General features: G+C 34.2%; 2 protein-coding genes across 2 annotated transcripts; both read right to left on the bottom strand.

Moving 5' to 3' along the window:
- Positions 1-1920: 1920 nt before the first annotated feature.
- Positions 1921-8630, bottom strand: LOC116164246 (toll-like receptor 6). The gene is made up of 2 exons (XM_031478392.1): positions 8442-8630; positions 1921-3912 (listed from the first exon to the last, which is right to left on the bottom strand). Exons 1-2 carry the CDS (start codon positions 8469-8471, stop codon positions 1942-1944), a joined length of 2001 nt encoding a protein of 666 aa, XP_031334252.1. The 5' UTR covers positions 8472-8630; the 3' UTR covers positions 1921-1941.
- A 2206-nt stretch (positions 8631-10836) lies between these two features.
- On the bottom strand, positions 10837-20776 carry LOC116165001 (receptor like protein 23-like). Its single transcript, XM_031479265.1, has 2 exons — positions 20668-20776; positions 10837-12887 (listed from the first exon to the last, which is right to left on the bottom strand). The coding sequence occupies exons 1-2, from the start codon at positions 20677-20679 to the stop codon at positions 10896-10898; spliced, it is 2004 nt and encodes a 667-aa protein (XP_031335125.1). The 5' UTR covers positions 20680-20776; the 3' UTR covers positions 10837-10895.
- Positions 20777-21535: the final 759 nt, after the last annotated feature.

Raw genomic sequence — 21535 nt, 5'->3', positions numbered from 1 at the left:
TTTATATTTTTCCCACAATTTTTTAAAAAACAATTCTCGTCTGATATTGGGTGGAGCAATGTTTATAAGAGAACATGTAACCAAGGTATAGGAGTAGATTTAAATGTGCCGGTAATTATTCTCATTGTTGTATTCAGTTATGTATCAACCCTTGAGACATGGTGACTATTTTTCCATACTGGGCAACAATACTCTACAGTTAAATAAACAATAGCTAAAGCAGATCTTCTTAAGGTTCTAGCATTTGCACCCCAATCTGTGTCGGCTAATTTTCACAAAATATTATTTCTAGTTTGTAACTTCTGACTAAGCTTCTCAATGTGTACCTAATTTATACGTTAGTGAACTGTCCAATGTTACTCCCAGGTAGATTGGTTGAAAATTGTGTCTTAAATTAACATTATTTAATAATACAGTAAATTTTATAGTTTTTCTGGTGATTGTTTAAATGAAAACAGGTTACTTCAGTTTTTGAGGAATTGGGGAAGTAATCTCCATTTCATGAAATGTTGGGTATTCCGTTAATTTTGTTTCAATTATTTTAAAGTCATTATGTTGAAAAGTAATCGCTAAATTATCCGCATAAATGAATTTTCTTGAAATGGCTGTTGGAATATCATATATGTAAAGATTAAATAAAAATAATAAAGGAGATAATACTGAACCTTGAGGAAGTCCGTTGTTGAGTAAACGGATTTTGCTACTGTTTTCTCCGACAAAAACTCTAAACTTGTGGTTTGATAGCATTTTTTCAATTATGCGAACAATTTTACTACATATTAGTACATCATATAGTTTTGATATTAAACCGTCTTTCCATACCGTATCGTAAGCAGCCGTAAGATCCACAAGGGCCATCTCTGTTTTAAACCTTTTTGGAATCCGGCTTCTATATGTGTTGTTAGGGCGACTACTTGATCAGTAGTGTCTATTAGTGCGGAATCCTGCTTGTTCATGTGGTAGAACTGCTTCAATGATAGGTTGTATTCTACCATACATAATTCTCTCGAATAATTTGTAACAAACACTCAATAAAGATATTGGTCGATAATTTGAAGGGTCATCGTTAGACTTGCCAGTTTTTAAAATCGCAATAACTCTACTCTTATTAAATTCCTCTGGCAATATCTCTGTTTCTAAATTATTGTTAATAAAATATGTTAGCCAATTTAAAGCTACTTTTCCTAAATGTTTTATAAATTCAGGGAAGATACCATCAAATCCTGCAGCTTTTTGATTTTTCATTGTCGCAATTGCTAAAGTTACTTCTTCTAAAATAATGGGAGTAGACAGTTTTCCTGAAATCGCAGCGCTCGTTTTCTTTTGTTGAATTGACTTTCATTCTGCGAAGTGTATTGTTGCTTAGTTTTATTGAATTTGATATCTTAATTAAACAAGAGGCAATTTTATTCGGAGAAATTGTTGGAGTGTTATGGGTATGTGTACTAGCACCTCCTAATTTACGAAGTAACTTCCAGATGTGTGAAGTTCATACTTTCCATCATATTATTCCATTTCATTATTATTATTATTCATTATTACCGAAGATGAAAAATGGTGATGGAGATAGTCGATATATCTTTATAATATTAGTATAAGGCAAAAGTATTCTTTCCCTTTGAAAGATCCCGACCCGGTTGGGTCATGGAATAAAGGATGAAAAAAATACACGCCATTGATGTGGGATTCATATATTCGCTTAAACTTGGTATGTGTTCTCACTATAATCGCGGTACTCAGGATGGCAATTATAAAATGCAATTTCACTTTACGAATGGACCCAAAAAGCTGAATGTCGTAGGAAGGTATTTTTGTATTATTCTCACTGGAATCCTTCAATACAGTTCTTCGCTTACGTGTTGAAAGTGAAAAAAAAATGTGATCACTTTTATTTATAATTATTTGTAAGTTTACTCAGAACAAAAATGATTTACACAATTCTTAAATCAATTCCAACTGCGCATCGAACCACGTGCTTTCTTCTTTGCGTTTTTGCAACAACATGCATTTATCGATTGAGCGAACCTTTAGATACAATAAGACAAGCAAGACAGTAACAGTAACAAGCACAATTAAAACCAGTATCATGAAAACGGTAACTTTGCCCTTAAAAGTACCTAGAATCTCATCTAACCTAGATACAAATTTATCGCTGTCCGAAGGACTTGGTGGATTTGATTCCAAGCGCTTTGGAATAATCTTGACTTTCTCGTGTTCCGCATTTGCACAGTACTTGCTAGTATGACGGAAAAAATCCGTTTGATCAAATTTGATGGTAAAAAATTTATAAAAACTGGTACTTTTGAAGCGGGCATCTAAGTTTTCAAAATTTGGGAACGCATGAACCGAAGAACTTCGCAGTGTATCTTCAAGTTGATGAAAGTTGTTGAAGAAAGTATTAAAAGTTGTATTAATATTTTCAGCGAGGGAGTCGAAGTATGTAGAGACGTTGGGCATATTTGGAAGTAGAAACTTTTTAGTTGTCGACTCTGCTGTGCTAATATATTCGAGCGGCTCAGTAAGGTTGTTAGTATAGCAACGTATTCCATTGACGTGCTGTGCTAATGTTGTAGGTCCGCGTATAACGGTGACTTGATATGTTTCGAACGTTTTAACCAGCTTGCCTAAAATTAAACAGTTCCATGGGTTGTTATGTAGAGATATGGTTTTTAAATATCCACAGTGAGCCTTTAGGTAGGGCGCATCTATAGACTTTATCAAGTTATCAGATAAGTACAAATGTGTAAGATTTTTGGTGCCATGAAGGGTACTTTCTTGGAAATTACTTAAGCCATTGTTGGAAATATCTAACGTGTTCAAACGTTCCAAATTCCCAAATGTGCCAAAATCTACTTCCTCAATCTTATTCATTGACATATTAAGGAATATGAGTGATTGAAGGTAGTCTAAAGACCCAATTGAAATTGCGGAGATCAAATTATTCGCCATGTTGAGTTTAATAAGGTCTTGCAGGCTATTAAAAGAATTCAGTGTTATGTTTGGTATTAGATTGTGACTTATATCCAAATCGATCAATTTGTAAGTGACCGATGTTTCAGTTTGGTTTTGAACGGCGAAAAAAATTTGAGTTATTTTGTTAAAACTAACATCCAACTGTAACAAACTAAGAAGATTAGATAAATTGCTTACCTCAGCTATAACATTGTGACTTAAATTTAAAAATTGCAATGAACTGGGCAAGTGCGAGAAAGTTACATTCTGGATGCTATTACAAGACAAATTCAAATATAACAGCTGATTTGTTGCAAAAACGTTGGATGTTATTTCAAGTAAATAATTCTGTGATAGGTCTACGTACTCCAACTTTTGCAAATTTGCAAAGGTATTCGGTAAAATGTAACTTAAATTATTGCTGTGCAGATCTAATTTCATTAAATTAAGTACTCCCAAAAAGGTATGCTCTTCTACACTTTCCAATACATTGTTCGCCGCGTTTAGTATTTCTAACTTAGATAATGAATTAAAAATCCCAGCGGATAACTTTGTAATATTATTATCTTGTAAGTATATTTGATTTAAGTTGGAAAGGCCAGTAAATGCACCCGGTTGAATCGTTTCCACTTCACTTGAATTTAAATACATTTCTTGAACACCTTGTAACGATGCAAATATGTGAACGGGAACTGTTGTGAGTTTACTGTTCTGAAATATTATATACTTCAACTCTTCTGATGTGTGGATATTGATTTTATAGTCGGCGTCAACTTCACCACCTTCGCATATTGCAAAACTGTATAACTTTTCGTACACTTCGCTACTGTCATGATCATAGTAGAAATCGCTTAGATCATGCTCGGACGGGGTCGACGATTTTACTTCTGTTATTTCGCAGGATATTTCGGCTAATACTTCATCAATACACCCAACCAGGATAACCGTCCATATTAATACCTAAAATACAGAAAGACATGGTTAATACGTGAATGTTTGCAAATATTGGCGTAATAAATATCACAAAATTTTGCCATCAAATATGGTAGCCTTTTCGCAAAAATACAAAAATAATTGTTGTTTACTTAACAGTCACGAAAAATAACTCATTACTAGCGAGGAAATTTTGAAGTACGAATCCCCTTTCGGGCCGAGTACTTTCAATTTCCGAGTCAAGTAGTGTCTTTGTACTGACGAGTGTTGTATTACATTTTTCCGAAATTGCTTTTTCATATAGAACCTTTGAATATCAAATTTATATGCAAAGATAGAACTTTTGATTAATATCAATGTCAGTTTTGAAAGGAGTCATGTTACCAATGTGATATGAGGCTGGAAAAGTAATCAGGTAAAGTGTTACTACTCTTGTTATGGAAACTAAAATTTCCTGGCATAAAGTAGGCATGATAATTAAGGTATCATGATGATGTCGGGAAATACTTATTTACATAAAAGGCAGGAAAATGACACATTATTATAAAGAAACGAAACAATCCAGGGTTCAGAAAAATTTGAATTATCTGATCAATTTACCTTCCCAAGAAGTTCCAGAAGAAACTCAAAATCTGAACAAATCGAGGCATCTGAAGAAGCAGAAAAATTTGTAGAAACGGAATAACCTCTGAAGGATCTCCGAATCATCCGAAGAAACGGAAGAATCTAAAGAATCTGTATTAATCGGCAGATTTGGGAGAATCCCAAATATTAAAATTCAGATTCGGAAAAAGTGGTACGATCTACGATATTCAAACAATGGGAACTCAAGAACTGGAAGAAGCCAACAAAGTCAAAGAATTTCCAGAATCTGAAGTCCGACGAAACTGAAGAATTGGATTATCCGAAGAATTGACCCCTAGTAGAGGTATTTCCTCCAGAAGCCAAGCAAAAATTTTTAATATTTTTTAAATTGGGAATGGAAAAAATCGATCAATAAAAACTGTCTACTATATTCATTGTCTTCTGTCCACGTCTGGGTCACTGTTGACATGCAAACTGTTAGTACTACCACAGATATACGTAAATATATCTGTGCTGAAAGTAAGCATCAGGGTGAAAAATGTTAATTACAAAAATGATGTGTCTTGAGAAAAAAGGCTTCTACACTTTTTGCGTCGGGTTCAAAATAAAGGCGCTAGAGGCCATTTTCTAAATGTTATACTATGACCAAATATAATTGCAATGACTGTTTTAAAAGTAGCCGGAAAGTCAAGTCAGGAGGACAACTAGTTTAAATTGGGATTAGAACAAATCGATCAATAAAAACTGCCTAATATATTTATTGTCTTCTGTTCACGTCTGCGTCACTGTTGACATGCAAACTTTCGTAGTACTCGTACTATCGACTCCATGAAATTGGGTATTTGCGCATTCATTCGTATAATGTGGTCGTGCTGCTTATATCGTCTTGGGTTTCAAAGTTTCCTGCGTTCAGGATTGCTCGAACAGTTTGTAACTACAAAGTCAAACTTACATTCCAGTATGCAATATTTGTAAAAAGATAGTAACTTTTGGAACATCCTCTATTTTATACGATTGGAAAAATAGAATTACCTACACACAAAAATACTGCAATAAAGTGGATGAAAAATACAGGGTGTCCTTGTCCCACGACGAATACCGGCTATTTATATCTTGAAAAGTCGGAATATTTTCAAAATTTGACAGTATACTACTATACTTAAATAAAAATATTTTCAAGTTAATGATATTTCCGGCTATACCGGAAGTGCATGTCAACGTACTTATTTTAAATGGAACACCCTATATTCTATTGTATTTGTAATTCTGCTTAAAATTCTAATACATTTAGATCAAAATGCAGAGCCGAGGATTTTGAGTGTATAATGTTTTTAAGGGGTCTGTTTCACTTTGTTGCGAGTTTTTGTTTTCTCTGACTCATTTAATATAACCGTTTTTTTCAAAAATGTTCCCGTGTAGGGTCGGGAAAGAATAACCTTACCGCATGGGCACTGGGCACATGGGTAACAATAACTCTTAAAAATTGGATAATTGTGAAGATTTTAAGAGATTGGGAAAAATCGAATGAAAACAATCTGATAAACTTATAAATTAAAAGGATCTGATGAGTCTAAAGAGTCCAAAGAAGTGGAAAAATCAGAAATATCAAAAGGATCCGCAGCACATGATGAATTCAAACAGAGCATAGAATTTGAAGGAACAAATGAACTGGAAGAATCGGAACAGAATCATAAGAATATGGCGAATTTTAATATGCAAAATCGAAAAAATTCGAAGAACTTTTAGAATATGCAAATTCTTGTAGGCCTGAAGAAATTTTAACAATCAAGAAATAATCGGCATAATTCGAAGAAACGAAAACATCCATACAACCCTACGAATTTGAAACTCAGCTTCATCCAAGGGATTAGAAGAATATTAAGAATCTGAAGAACTCTGAAAAATTTGAAGAATTTGAAGATCTTACATCTGATAGAAGGATAGATCTGGAACAAAAAAAATGCAATTTCGAGGCATAGGGATAATCGAAAAGATACGAGAGTGTCCGGCAATGGTTTGGGAGTCAGAAGTACGGAAAGATTAGCTCTTCCAGCCTATTTGGCTTCGATCTTTTACGTGCTTCCTGTCGTTTCTCAGATTATTGATTTCAATGATGCAGAATGGATTTCTGATACAATTAACCAATGGAAGATACTTGCTGAATCTCAAGAACCTGTTGAAGAAATTCGTCACATCCAAAAATCTTGGGACACTCCTTTGGTTGAAAAGTTATTCGATCAATTGTTCAATAAATTCGTGAATGATCCAGTACACCAAGCAAGGCTGTTAGCACTGAAAGAAAAAGAGTCAGGCGCTTGGTTACAAGCTCTTCCTGCAAGGCAAATCTCCACACATCTTGAAGATTCTGTTTTGCAGATAAGTGTTGCTTTACGCTTAGGTGCTACAGTTTGTACTCCTCATATTTGTAAATGTGGTGCCAATATGGATAAGTTTGGGCATCATGCTTTATCTTGTCAGAAGAACACAGGAAAGTACAGTCGCCATCGAAACATCTTAGAATGTCAGAAAAGAGCATTCCATGAGGCTGGTTATTCAGTCATCTTAGAACCTGCTCGTCTTTTTGGAATTGATAAAAAACGACCCGATGGGAGAACTTTAACACCTTGGATGGAAGGAAGATGTCTGGCATGGGACTTCACTTGTGTTGATACCTTATGTCCTTCATATCTCTTCTCCTCGGTGAAGAAAGCAGGTTCTGCAGCCGCTTTAGCTGAACGCAGAAAAAAAAATACTTACGCTGCTTTAGAACCTACATTTATTTTTAACGGATTCGCTGTAGAAACCATGGGTCCGTGGGGAAATGAAGCCAAAATGATGACAGCGGCAATTGGTAAAAGACTCAGGCAAAAAACAGGAGAGTCCCGCTCAACCCAGTTTATTTACCAACGGATAGGTATAGAAATTCAAAAAGGCAACGCCGAATGTGTTTTAGGAACTTTACCTTTTTTTAGTAATTCTTTTCATGAAATTTATTATGTTTTAAAACCTCGTTCTTATATGTAATTTGTTCTTGTTCTATTATTTTCATTAAACAATTTGTTCCTTTCAAAAAAAAAAAATTTAAAGAGTTGGAAAATAATATCAAGTATGAGAAAAAGTGTAAAGAATAAACAAGGAATAAAGAATTTGGATTTTAAAAATCCTAATAATTTAAAACTAAAGAATATCAAGTATGCCAAGGAATATGACAGACTTTGAAAAATCAAAAATGCCAATCATCTACGTAATTATATTTATTTGTTACTCAGTTGTAAACGTTGATTAACAAGACAAAACGCAAACGGGTAAACGTCATCTTTAAACGCTACTGACTTGTAAAACTGACAGCAGACCTGTAAAACTGACAGCAGACCTGTAAAAATTTTACAAGTTAGTAATCTAGTAATTTCATTGGCCAGAATTAATGCGAAGTCTCTGTTACATGGATCACATGATATTTTAGACATTTCTTCAAGATCAATTTAAGAACTAATTATTTACGTTTACTATTGTGTACAAATGAGTAACAAATAAAATATACATTATACGCCAGGTAATAGTTTTTACGGGCCCTAGGAGATGACAGGCTCGCCTAATGGCTCGCCAGTCAACTTCTCCTATCGCCAGTAAAAACTCACTTACCTGGCTAATAATGTAAAATACTATATCTTTCACTAATTGGTATGCGGGTGATTGGCCTAAAGGTGTGAAGTTGCGCGTTATTGTTCTTTAAATAGGTATTTAGATATAAGTTTTAATTTAAATTCTGTTGCCACTGCAAAGTTAAAAGGGAAGTTGTGCAACAGTTTTCAACAAGATTATGAAATACCTACAACTTTTCCTCCTTTACGCAAATTTTCTATCTTTGAAATTTTTAGGTACATAATAACAGCAAACAACAATAGAACAACATTAGAAAAACTGAAGTGTATAAATAAGACATCTTTTAAATAAAAAGACTGAATACGTACGTTTTTGTTCATGATGCTTTCGAAGCACATAACTCACTCAACTCTCTGATCTGGTCTGTCAAAGGAAATTATTTATACCTTCAAACATCTGACGTTACTGATATGCGGCATCGTAAGGGTGGGTATATAAGTATAGATTAAATTGGCGATACGAATGTTCTACGAGCGTATCTTTTTCCTTGATGTTTCCTAGAACCGGCATTTTCTATTATAGGTATTGCGTGGTATGGTATTCACTTCAACAAAACATTAATTGTTCTTGAAATTACCCTCTCTTCAGAGAAAAAGCTATTGGTACCTTATTTTGGCTGAAGAATTTTTATCGGGAATGTCGATCATACATTTAAAATTATTTGGTCACTACGATATTTTTGAGCCACCATCAAATTGAACACTTCGTACGGGGGAAACACAAATACCTATAACCATTTTCACTGGTGCGGCTTCCCTTACGAGAATTTAAATTGTTTCCTTTGCTCTTCCCCATCAGCGAGTCTTGTTTTGCCAAAATTCTTACTTTCTTTTAATTCTGGCAGAGCAACATCTTAATGCGTTATTTTGGTCGATGACATGGTACCCCTTCATTTCCGAATCAGTCACAATAACGATAGTGACCGTGTGACAGGTGTACATACATAATCGCTAACTGAAAAGTGGTAATTATGATTAGAATATTTATTAATATAAAATTTCGTAATTTTAACTACATTGTGTATTTGTACATTCTTTGATTCTACAAGCAATTTTACGACCTTATTTTTTGTAATTTATATGAGGTTGGTCGGAAAAATATTTAAATTCAATTTTGTAGTTCAACTGCAAAAATCCAGTTGGCGTTATTTATATCCGAGGATTTCAATAATTTATGAAAAATAGTTTTAGACCGTTCATTTTTTTGAATAGGATCACAGTGGTTCAAAAGATTTAAAAAATCCCTTTCGGCTCGGCCGATCAGGTGTAGGTAGATTCCTTGGCTGATCACTAACTTGACCGGGATAGTTATGAGTGACACCAACCCTTAAAGTTTGGTCTAAATCGGTTCATTATCACCAAAGTTAGAGTGTTTCTTGGAAGTGATATACTACTGGCTGTTTCACGCAAACCGTTACTTAAAAGTGACTTCCATTAATAATTATAATCTGAAAATTTTCAGCATACAAATATAGTTTTTCGTGATCTTTCGAAAAAAAATTATCATAATTGTTTCACTTCCGGTTTACCCTCGGGTTTACCGGATGTGGATACCAACTTTCTTATTTTAAATAGAACACCCTATATTTTATTGCATTTTCGAAATGAACATGAAAATCTACGTCATTAGATACCACATTTCCCTGCACCTAGCATCAAAGGTTTTCAAGTTATTCGATTTTTTCAAATTTTTGACGTTTGACTGCTTTTCTTTAGCGTCCTGTACCATGGCCTCGTCGGATTGAATGTTAAAAAGTCTGCCAAAATCAACAATACTGACGTGATGCTACATGAAATTGATTTTTTCAAATGAAACAGGGACTGAATACAATTGTAAGGAATGTATTTTTGTAATCGTCAAATATTCTCACTGAAATCCTTCAATACAATTGCTCGCTTACGCGTTGAAACTAAAAGAAAAAACAAGTATAAATTGTGCACAACTCCGGTGTAGATAAAGCGCATTTTGTTTAAACAGAAATAGCTTAGTAAATGGTTGGGTTATAAGGTAGTAAGCATGCTATCATTGTTTACTTTCTTAGTAGGTGATTAATGGGGAGGAGGCAAAGAGCCACCAAACATTTAAAGACCGTCTGGCACACATTAAAAATCTTCCGACACTCCATTCTGCAGATATTTGCAGAAAAACTTTGACATCACCAATAGATATGCCTTGTCGTGACGCTCCACTTGCATTTTATGAGTACCCTCTTCGGACACTTCCGTGTCAAGGTATTTGCCTCGACTTCACCAATCGATATGTCTCGGCCAGTCGATTCATTTTGCCGTTGAGAGTACTTTTTTCCGACAAACCGTTTTCGATTTTTCCCTCTTAAAGTTTTGACATCACCAATGGATATATTTCTTCCAGACGTCTCCATCGTCCTTTGTGGGTACCCTTTTCCGATCACGGTAAGGGGTCGAGGAGGACTATGGTTGGCAGAAATTAATTCCTTTCATTGAGGCCGTTCATTAGACCATGGTTTTAATAAGGGGTCAGAAAGAAGAGCGGTAGTTGGTAGAAAACGATCCCTTTCGTTGCCCCCTCCCCCTCACCCGACAGCGAAATTTGATGGCCGTTTGGCACACCTTCAAGGTTTAGGCTACTTACTGCAACAAATTTCAGGACCATTCCCCTAAAAGTAGTTCAAAACGGCAGAAATCGGTCGGACGGACGGACAAAACGTAAACAATAGTAAAAAAATCAATTTTACATATATTTATTTGTAAGTTTACTCAGAACAAAAATGATTTACACAATTCTTAAATCAATTCCAATTGCGCATCACAGCACATGCTCTTTTCTTGGCGTCTTTGCAAAAACAGACGGCATTCGTCCTTTGAGCGAACCCTTAGATACAATAAAACAAGCAAGACAGCAACAACAACAAGCACAATTAAAAACAATATCATGAAAACGGTCACTTCGCCCTTAAAACTCACTAGAATGTCATCTAATCTAGAATTATTTATATATTTATCGCTGCCCGAAGAACTTGGTGGATTTGATTCCAAGCGGTTGGGAATAATCTCGAGTTTCTCGTGTTCTGCATTTACCGAGGGTAGCTTGCTAGTATGACGGACAAAATCCGTTTGATTAAAGTCGATGGTAAAAAATTTATAAAAACTGGTATTTTTGAAGCGGGCATCTAAGTTTTCAAAATTTGGGAACGTATGAAAAGAAGAATTTCGCAGTATATCTTCAAGTCCATGGAAGTTGTTGAAGAAAGTATTAAAAGTTCTATTAATATTTTCAGCGAGAGAGTCGAAGTATGTAGAGACATTGGGCATATTTGGAAGTAGAAACTTTTCAGTTGTCGACGCTGCTGTGTTAACAGATTCGAACGGCTCAGTAACCTTGTTAGTATAGCAACGTATTCCATTGACATGCTGTGATATTGTTGTAGGTCCGCGTACGACGGTGACTTGATATCTTTCGAACGTTTTAACCAGCTTGCCTAAAATTAAACAATTCCATGGGTTGTTATGTAGAGATATGGTTTTTAAATATCCACAGTGAGCCTTTAGGTAGGGCGCATCTATAGACTTTATCAAGTTATCAGATAAGTACAAATGAGTGAGATTTTTGGTGCCATGAAGGGTACTTTCTTGGAAATTACTTAAACCATTGTTGGAAATATCTAACGTGTTCAAACGTTCCAAATTCCCAAATGTGCCGAAATCTACTTCTTCAATCTTATTCATTGACATATTAAGAAATACGAGTGATTGAAGGTAGTGTAAAGACCCAATTGAAATTACGGAGATCAAATTATCCGCCATGTTCAGTTTAATAAGGTCTTGCAGGCTATTAAAAGAATTCAGTGTTATGTTTGGTATTAGATTGTGACTTATATCCAAATCGATCAATTTGTAAGTCGCCGATGTTTCAGTTTGGTTTTGAACGGCGAAAGAAATTTGAGTTATTTTGTTAAAACTAACATCCAACTGTAACAAACTAAGAAGATGAGATAAATTGCTTACCTCAGCTATAGCATTGTGACTTAAATTTAAAAATTGCAATGAACTGGGCAAGTACGAGAAAGTTACATTCTGGATGCTGTTACAAGACAAATTCAGATACAACAGCTGATTTGTTGCAAAAATGTCGGATGTTATTTCAACTAAATAATTCTGCGATAGGTCTACGTACTCCAACTTGCGCAACATTGAAAAGGTATTCGGTAAAATGTAACTTAAATTATTGCTGTGCAGATCTAATTTCTTTAAACTAAGTACTCCCAAAAAGGTATGCTCTTCTACACTTTCCAATAAATTGTTCGCCACATTTAGTATTTCTAACTTAGTTAATGAATTAAAAATCCCAGCGGACAACTTTGTAATATTATTATCTTGTAAGTATATTTGATTTAAGTTGGAAAGGCCAGTAAATGCACCCGGTTGAATGGTTTCCACTTCACTTGAATTTAAATACATTTCTTGAACACCTTGTAACGATGCAAATATGTGAACGGGAACTGTTGTGAGTTTACTGTTCTGAAATATTATATATTTCAACTCTTCGGATGTGGCGATATTGATTTTAAACTCGGCGTCAACTTCACCACCTTCGCATATTGCAAAACTGTATAATTTTGTGAAAACATCCTCATATTTGTTGTATCTACCGTAACGATCATTATAGTATAAATGTTGACGGGTTGGGGTCGACGATTTCACTTCCTTTACTTCGCAGGATATTTCAGCAAATGCTTCATCGATACACCAGATCAGGATAACCGTCCAAATTAATACCTACAAAACAGAAGGATATGGTTAATAGGTGGATGTCTGCCAATGTGATCAAAATTTCCTCACTAATATTGAAATATTCGTTATTATATTATATCCGTTAACAGAGCTGGGCTGAATACTTTTAAAAAGTATTTGAATATTAAATAGTAAATACTTTACACAAATCAAAGGTATTTGAATACTAAATACTTTTACGTCCAGCACAAGCGAATACTAGATACAGATACATTGAAAAGTATTCAAATACTTCAAAAAATAAATATTCAAATACTTTAGAATGTATTCGAATACTTTCAAAAGTATTCTAATACTATCAAAGGTATTCGAATACTTTGAAAAATTATTAACTTGCTTTGAAAAGTATTCGAGTACAGTAAAAAGTATTCAAATACTTGTCACTCAAACATATTAAAAATTTAAAATAGTATAGTATACTAGATAAAAGTCTTAATACTACTTAAAAAATCAAGTTATACTTGTAACTTCCACTGATGGTGTTTTTGTCCCACAACTGACATCTTTTATAAGACACCTGGCTGAGGTCCTTGCTGATCGATGGACCAGACCCCTATCTATAGTAATGGGTTGGCTACGTGCTAGAATAAGCATAGCTATAATCAGAGCCACCAGCATATGTATCCGTGGTATCCGCCACAAATGGAAGCCTATGAAGATGGAGCCGCCCTCCCCACTATCCCATAATAATCCACATTTATATTTACATTTATTTTTTTGTTATTTTTATATTGTCCCATTTATGGCTGTCATTTTTCAATTTAAGTGACTTTTAATATAAAAATGGCTGAAATTAGTTATACTTTGTATGGGGTTAGCTTTTTTTATATTTCTATTGTTATATACAAATTTAAGGGGAGTAAAAGCGTATTATTATTATTATTATATAGGAGGTATGTACCTACCAGGACCTTTCTTATACCAGTTATATCCTTAAGAATACGTGTACCAGTTTTCAAAGCGTCGTGCACATGATACGTACGCCTTTCTGAAATTAATCCTAGCGATTTTGGAACAGATCCATTTTTGACCATCCGTTTGTCCGTGTGCATGATAGTTTGTTTAGAAACGTGCGAGCTTTGAAAATTGGTACACATGATCTTAAGGATATAAGAAAGGTCCCTATTGTTTTTAAGTTACGTAGACTATCGAGTCAAAAAGTTTCACTCCAGGATCGTTCGGTATTCAGTTGTATCGGATTTTTATATTTCATTTTGTAACAATGGAAACTTTCCCTAAACATTTCTAAATTGTTTTCAAATATTTGAATAACTTAAAAGTACTTCCTTTTTCTGAGGCCCGAAAAAAAAATTGTCTCAGATCGACCCGGAAAAAATTTTTTTTATAGAAAGAGGCCTGTAGAATTCATAATTTCAGACAGTTGCAAAATTGGGTTACTAGTTCAAAAGTTACAGCCCTTTGAATTTTCTTTCGAAATTGGTTTCTAGTCTATAACTTTTTGTTGAGAAGTCTAATCGAAAAAGTACGAATTGTTTTGGATTCTACGCACCAAAATTAATAAGAAAAAGTGTTTTCCCGAGAAATGTTGGTGTAGTCGATTTTTGGTAAAAAAGGAAGGTTATACACTGCCTTTTTTTGAGTCCCGAAAAAAAATTGTCTCAGATCGACCCGGAAAAAAAATTTTCTTATAGAATGTGGCCTGTAGAATCCATAATTTCAAACAGTTCTAAGATTGGGCTACTAGTTCAAAAGTTACAGCCTTTTGAATTTTCTTTCGAAATTGGTTTCTAGTCTATAACTTTTGATTGAGAAGTCTGATCGAAAAAGTACGAATTGTTTGGATTCTACGCACCAAAATAAATAAGAAAAAGTGTTTTCCCGAGAAATTTTGGTGTAGTCGATTTTTGGTAAAAAAGGAAGGTTATACACTGCCTTTTTTTGAGGCCCGAAAAAAAAATTGTCTCAGATCGACCCGGAAAAAAAATTTTCTTATAGAATGTGGCCTGTAGAATCCATAATTTCAGACAGTTCCAAGATTGGGCTACTAGTTCAAAAGTTACAGCCCTTTGAATTTTCTTTCGAAATTGGTTTCTAGTCTATAACTTTTGATTGAGAAGTCTGATCGAAAAAGTACGAATTGTTTTGGATTCTACGCACCCAAATTAATAAGAAAAAGTGTTTTCCCGAGAAATTTTGGTACAGTCGATTTTTGGTAAAAAAGGAAGGTTATACACTGCCTTTTTTTGAGGCCCGAAAAAGAAATTGTCTCAGATCGACCCGGAAAAAAATTTTCTTATAGAATGTGGCCTGTAGAATCCATAATTTCAAACAGTTCCAAGATTGGGCTACTAGTTCAAAAGTTACAGCCCTTTGAATTTTCTTTCGAAATTGGTTTCTAGTCTATAACTTTTGATTGAGAAGTCTGATCGAAAAAGTACGAATTGTTTTGGATTCTACGCACCAAAATTAATAAGAAAAAGTGTTTTCCCGAGAAATTTTGGTGCAGTCGATTTTTGGTAAAAAAGGAAGGTTATACACTGCCTTTTTTTGAAGCCCGAAAAAAAAATTGTCTCAGATCGACCCGGAAAAAAAATTTTCTTATAGAATGTGGCCTGTAGAATCCATAATTTCAAACAGTTCCAAAATTGGGCTACTAGTTCAAAAGTTACAGCCCTTTGAATTTTTTTCGAAATTGGTTTCTAGTCTATAACTTTTGATTAAGAAGTCTGATCGAAAAAGTACGAATTGATTTGGATTCTACGCACCCAAATTAATAAGAAAAAGTGTTTTCCCGAGAAATTTTGGTGTAGTCGATTTTTGGTAAAAAAGGAAGGTTATACACTGCCTTTTTTGAGGCCCGCAAAAAAAATTGTCTCAGATCGACCCGGAAAAAAAATTTTCTTATAGAATGTGGCCTGTAGAATCCATAATTTCAAACAGTTCCAAGATTGGGCTACTAATTCAAAAGTTACAGCCCTTTGAATTTTCTTTCGAAATTGGTTTCTAGTCTATAACTTTTTATTGAGAAATCTGATCGAAAAAGTACGAATTGTTTTGGATTCTACGCACCAAAATTAATAAGAAAAAGTGTTTTCCCGAGAAATTTTGGTGTAGTCGATTTTTGGGTTTTATAGTATTCAAATACTTCAAAGTATCCAAATACTTTGCGAAGTATTCGAATACTAAATATTTGTGAAAGTATTTGAGTTACAAATACAAATACTGCTTCCATATTTAATTACAAAGTATTTGAATACTTTGAAGGATTTGAATACTAAAAAGTATTTACAAAATCGAATACTGCCCAGCTCTGTCCGTTAATATCCGTTATTGTAATGGCTATGATCAAATTTCTGAATGCAAAAAGCGCTTATTTAAATTTAGACTGTAACCTGCAAACTCATAATGTATAAAATTACCATTTAAATTACGAAAATTTCTGAAGATGGTTCACAGCATGATAAGCAAGTTTTATGTGAAAAATCTTCAGGATCCGAAAAATATTAAGAATCCGAACAACTTCATGGATCTCAAGAAAGGGGTCATAAAGAATCTTAAAAAAATCTAAAAATCAGAATAACCTAAAAAAACAGAAAAATTCAAAAAATTGGGAAACTTAAGAATCTGACGAGTCTATATAATTAAGTGAATTGGAAGTATTTGAAGAACCCAGAATTCGAAGAAACAACAGAATGCAGAGACGCAAATAGTCTGAAGAATCTGATGGATCAGACGAATTCAAATAAGAGGATTAAGGAAGAATCATAAGTATCTGAAGAATTTGACTATTAAAAATTGAAAATATTCGAAAAATTTTGATGGAAATAAAGAGTATAACTCTCGAAGGAATCATCGTACAATGTTCGAGTTTGAATCATTACCTTTGTGTCACAATTCTTTGCATGAATGAAGATTATACTTGGGAAGCGGAAACTTGTTTCCTAAAATATACCCAACAAACATGCATAAAAGATATATGTACCGCAATCTTGTATGAATTTTACATCATTTTGATGCAGCACATATTGCTATAGCTCATAAAGTATTAGGGGTGGGGAAAGGAATTAATTGTAACTTCCGTTTAGATTAGCCGATTTTAACATAATTGGTATTGTTGGAAAGAGCTCTTTCTGTGTAATCATATTTTACATGAATATAGTCTTTAGTAAATGTGATGAGTGGTGGCGCAATTTGACATTAACAAAAGCTTTGCAAGTTTTCTTGAAAATTTCAAATGGAACGATATAATTATTATAGGATATAATAATACATAATAATAATAATAATAATCTTTAATTCTAAAAATTGTAAATAACAATTAATAATAATAATCTTTAATTCTAAAAATTGTAAATAACAATTACAGAAACGTCAAATCACAAACAAAACATGTATGGACAACAGAAAATATGTGGACTAACAATTCAGGTGCATCCAGTCATTAGGTTTTTATTACCTAGAGATATATAATCAACAAATTCATTTATTGAATAGAAAGAATTATTTTGTAATATTTGTTTCGTTCTATTTTTGAAAAGGGAGTGGTTCATTTTTTTTAGAGTTTCAGGCAGATTATTAAATAATACTGAACCGGTGTAAAACGGAGATTTTTTATAAAATGAATGTTGGTGTTTTGGAATCAAGATTTTATTTTTACCTCTGGTGTTGTGATCGTGAATTTGACTTATTTTGTTAAATTTGTGTTGGTTTTTATGAAGATAAATAAGTAATTTAAAGATATATATACAAGGCAGTGGCATTATTTTATGATTTTTGAAAGTGTCCCGACATGTTTGAGCGTAATTAAGATTGTACATCAATCGTATTGTACGTTTCTGTAATATAAATACTCTGTGAGTATGTGTACTTGCTCCCCAACATGTAATGTTATAGCTTAAATATGGATACACAACCGCGTAGTAAACTTTAAGTAACAAATTTTCATCGAATTGTTGTTTCAGTCGTGATAACAGATAATACGATGAGTTAAGCTTACTTATAACGTATTCAGTTTGAGGAAGCCACGACAAACTGGAATCAATTATAGTACCAAGATACGTGCTATGTGGTTTACAAGAGATCAGTGAATCCTCAATGAAAATCTCATAGGGGTGATTCTGTGTAGATTTGGTCATATTCATGACTATTGTTTTGTCGGAGTTTATCTTCAGTTTATTAGTGCTGCACCAAGTTAAAAATTCGTGAACAACCCTTTTTAATTTTTGCAAAGCTAAGTCGGGGTTCTCAGCGCTTACAACTACTGCTGTGTCGTCAGCGTACATGAATGTAAACCCATTAATAATGGCTGGTGGTAGATCGTTAATGTAAAGTAGAAAGAGAACTGGACCAAGGGTGCTCCTTTGGGGAGTTCCATTTTGCAAAGTATACTCCTTTGAAGTTGTATTATTGTATTTAACATAGTATTTCCTACTTGTTAAAAACGATATAAGGAAGTCATGTATTTCGTTCCTGATCCCTACAGCGCCAAGCTTTCGAGACATTAAGTCAATGTTGATGCTATCAAAAGCTTTACTAGTATCAAAATAAACAACGAAGCAGGCTTTATTTAGGTCCATTTCATTCATTATGTGTTGTATTAGATGAACTCGGTTGACAATGAGGGGCGAAAACCAAATTGTTTTTCGGATAGAATGTTGTATTTTTCCAAATAAAGATTTGATCTCTTATAGATGCATTTTTCAATGATTTTTGAAAAGGAACTTAAGAGAGAAATAGCCCTGTAGTTACCCACATCACTTCGATTTCCCTTTTTGTGGATTGGGATGACACATGCGGATTTCAGAGCATCTGGAAACACGCCATTAATCACACAAGCATTAATTATGTCAGATAGGTCTGAAATGATGTAAGGAGAACATGCCTTTAATAAGCTGTTGGGAATTTCGTCGAATCCAGGAGAACTGTTATTTTTTAGAGAATGAATGATATTATAAATTTCGTTCGGTGTGCAGGGATTGTAAAAAAAGGAGTTAGAGGTGCACGATGAGGTGCAGACGAATTTATTATCGGTCAAAGTGTCTTGGTTCGGAGATGGTATCATTGCACCAAAATATGTGGCAAAATCATTTGCCTCTATGTTGGTGGTTTGAGTTGTCGTGGTAGTCGATGGTTTGGTTTTTATTAAACTCCAGAAGTACTTAGGGTTTTTGTTGTGAGTAGCAATTTGTTGCGAGAAATGTTTTCATTTTTTAGTCAAGAAAGCATGAAAAAAGTAGAAATATGCAGTGAAAACCACATTTTGAATATCTGTTGAAAACCACATTTTGATATCTGTTTTCTAAACAGAGATATGGCGAGAATACGAACATTTGAGTGTTTAATTTTTAGTTTCCTAGCTTGACCTAAGTGACTATTGCGATAACCGTTTTTTGAACATGTTAAAATTCCATTAAATGTCGACGTTTTAGAGCATTTTAAGCAACTCGAAGGATTTTGTTCAAACTTTGGATATGTATACAGGGTGACCAATTTGAAAACTTACCACCCCCCATGTCTTAGTAAATAAACGAGATATTTTAAAAAATCAAAATCCGTTTCGGTAATTCGGAGGGGAATCACAATGACATAGTTGGCGACGCACCCCCCCCCCCTCCAACCCCCTGCGCCCCGGCCACCCAAACTTTTAAATCTTATAGTGACCCCCCATGTGTGATACGTCGTTGGAAAGCTCTGAAAAAGCTTTCCAACCATACCAAATATCATTACATTTAGGTTAGTAATTATCGTGCAAATCAAAAAATAACCTAATATGATCCAGAGTAGGTATGCCGTTCTGGAAAAATCCGTTTACGAAATTACACGGCCAACTTCATGAAGGCGCCGCCCGGAATGATTTCGAATAAAAACCTCCGAACTTTTAATATTCTTTCTTCAAAATTCAAAGTACAATGTACCACAACCCTTTACCATTACACCCTTTCCACCTTTGAAAAATTTCTTTTTTTTTATCGGAATTCGATGAAAGCGAAGTTGTAAGATCTTAGAAATCTGAAGAAACTGAACAATGAAAAGTTAATATGGAACATCTGATGCAATGGAAGAATACGAATAAGCTGAGAAGACTTAGGCACCCAAAAAAAATAAAAAAAATTATAACAAATAGATACATCGTCCTGCCTTACCTACTCCATCAAAGTTATAAATCAACTCACACAATATTCAGACCCCCTTCTGGTTTTTGGTAAATAAGGTTTTTCTTTACTTTGTATTAGAAACTATATCAACATCCAATAAATATTAGTACGAACGAAAAAATTAAATATCGTTAAACGTATAATATATTCAAATAAGTCCTTTTATTGTCATATTGTGACTGCTACTGTGACGAATTTAATATCAAGTGGACTTTGACAAAACTTCCATGGCAAAATAAAAGAAAACTTTCTTTACTGTAAACGAAAATGGAATGATTCCATAGTTTTTTTCGAAAACACAAAATTTTTGTACCTCTTGCCCAATCCATAATCATAAAGTATCTACCTATGTTGATCACTACTTGGGGGGCGGGTGGCTGAACTGAACTTATTAATAACACGTTATTGTTCTTTAAATATTTATATTATAGCTTTAAATTCTGTTTGTCATTGAGAAGTTAAGGGATGTTGTGTAACAATTTTCAGTAAGACTGAAATACCTACAACTTTTCTTCCTTTATGCAAATTCCCTAATCTGAACGACCTATTATTGGTAGTAGGTACACATAATAATAGCATAACACTAGCAAGCAATTAAAAAACTAGTCTAAACAGAGGACTTTTTTTTAATAAAAAAACTGAATACGTACGTTTTTGTTCATGTTGAATTGGAAGCATATAACTAACTGATTTGATCAGCCAAAGGAAATTATTCATACAAACATCTGACGTTGCTGATATGTCAGCACCATCGTAAGCTGTCTACTTTGATAAACTATTTATACCGGGTGTTATCACTGTTATATTCAAAGGTGTGGGTATAACGGTTCACGATAGGATTTCTGGGAAAATTTCTTTGTTTGGCATTTACGGAATGTTAAATATTAGCAGAAGTGCGAATGCGAAAAGCAAAAAGGGGCCCTGTTTCGATTGACTATAATGTTTAGGAACATCATTTCAATTGTACGCCTTTTAAAGGGGTTGCAAAGTTTGTGTAGCTGTTCAATGAAAACGAAATGCCAGAATGTAATGTAAAATAATCCGCGTGTAAAGTGGATTTAGGAACGCGGTGTAACTCTACGGGGTCATTGGATTTGACCTATTTTCAAAAGGTTTGGTACCTATATGTGGCATAGAGGTCCACTGTGCAAAATTTGAACCGAATCGTCCCGATCATTTGCCAGTCATTGTGTTTACAGAGATAGGCAAACACCATCGACTCCCCTAAAAAGCTTATATCAATAAACGAGCTAGTAATGCCCGTTCCACTATAGTGACTAAAGTAACCAGGTCAGGACCCTAGCGCCTAGCCAGATTAGTTATTAAAAGCGGGCAAATAAATCTACAGAGCGGGCGGACTAAATATTAATAATTTGCTGTGTCCCGAGCAGATACCACCCGCTGAAGAGGTTTTTTAGTGCAACCTACGAAAGTGGAGCGCTTACGTATGTCTTCACATTTCCATCCGTCTGTCTGTTGTTCCGTGCTGGAGCTCAGTTCCCTAGACCTTGTACGTAC

Source organism: Photinus pyralis, unplaced genomic scaffold (assembly GCF_008802855.1).
Source record: "Photinus pyralis isolate 1611_PpyrPB1 unplaced genomic scaffold, Ppyr1.3 Ppyr1.4_LG2, whole genome shotgun sequence".
Taxonomy (NCBI): Eukaryota; Metazoa; Arthropoda; class Insecta; order Coleoptera; family Lampyridae; genus Photinus; species Photinus pyralis.
The sequence above is the reverse complement of the archived record's forward strand: the minus strand, read 5'-3'. Positions and strand labels throughout refer to the sequence as shown.

Coding starts and splice junctions, on each gene's coding strand:
- LOC116164246 (XM_031478392.1), bottom strand. CDS start 8,471: ATGTGCTTCGAAAGCATCATGAACAAAAAC. Junction 3,913..8,441: donor AAAGCATCATGAACAAAAAC/GTACGTATTCAG, acceptor TCTGTATTTTAG/GTATTAATATGGACGGTTAT.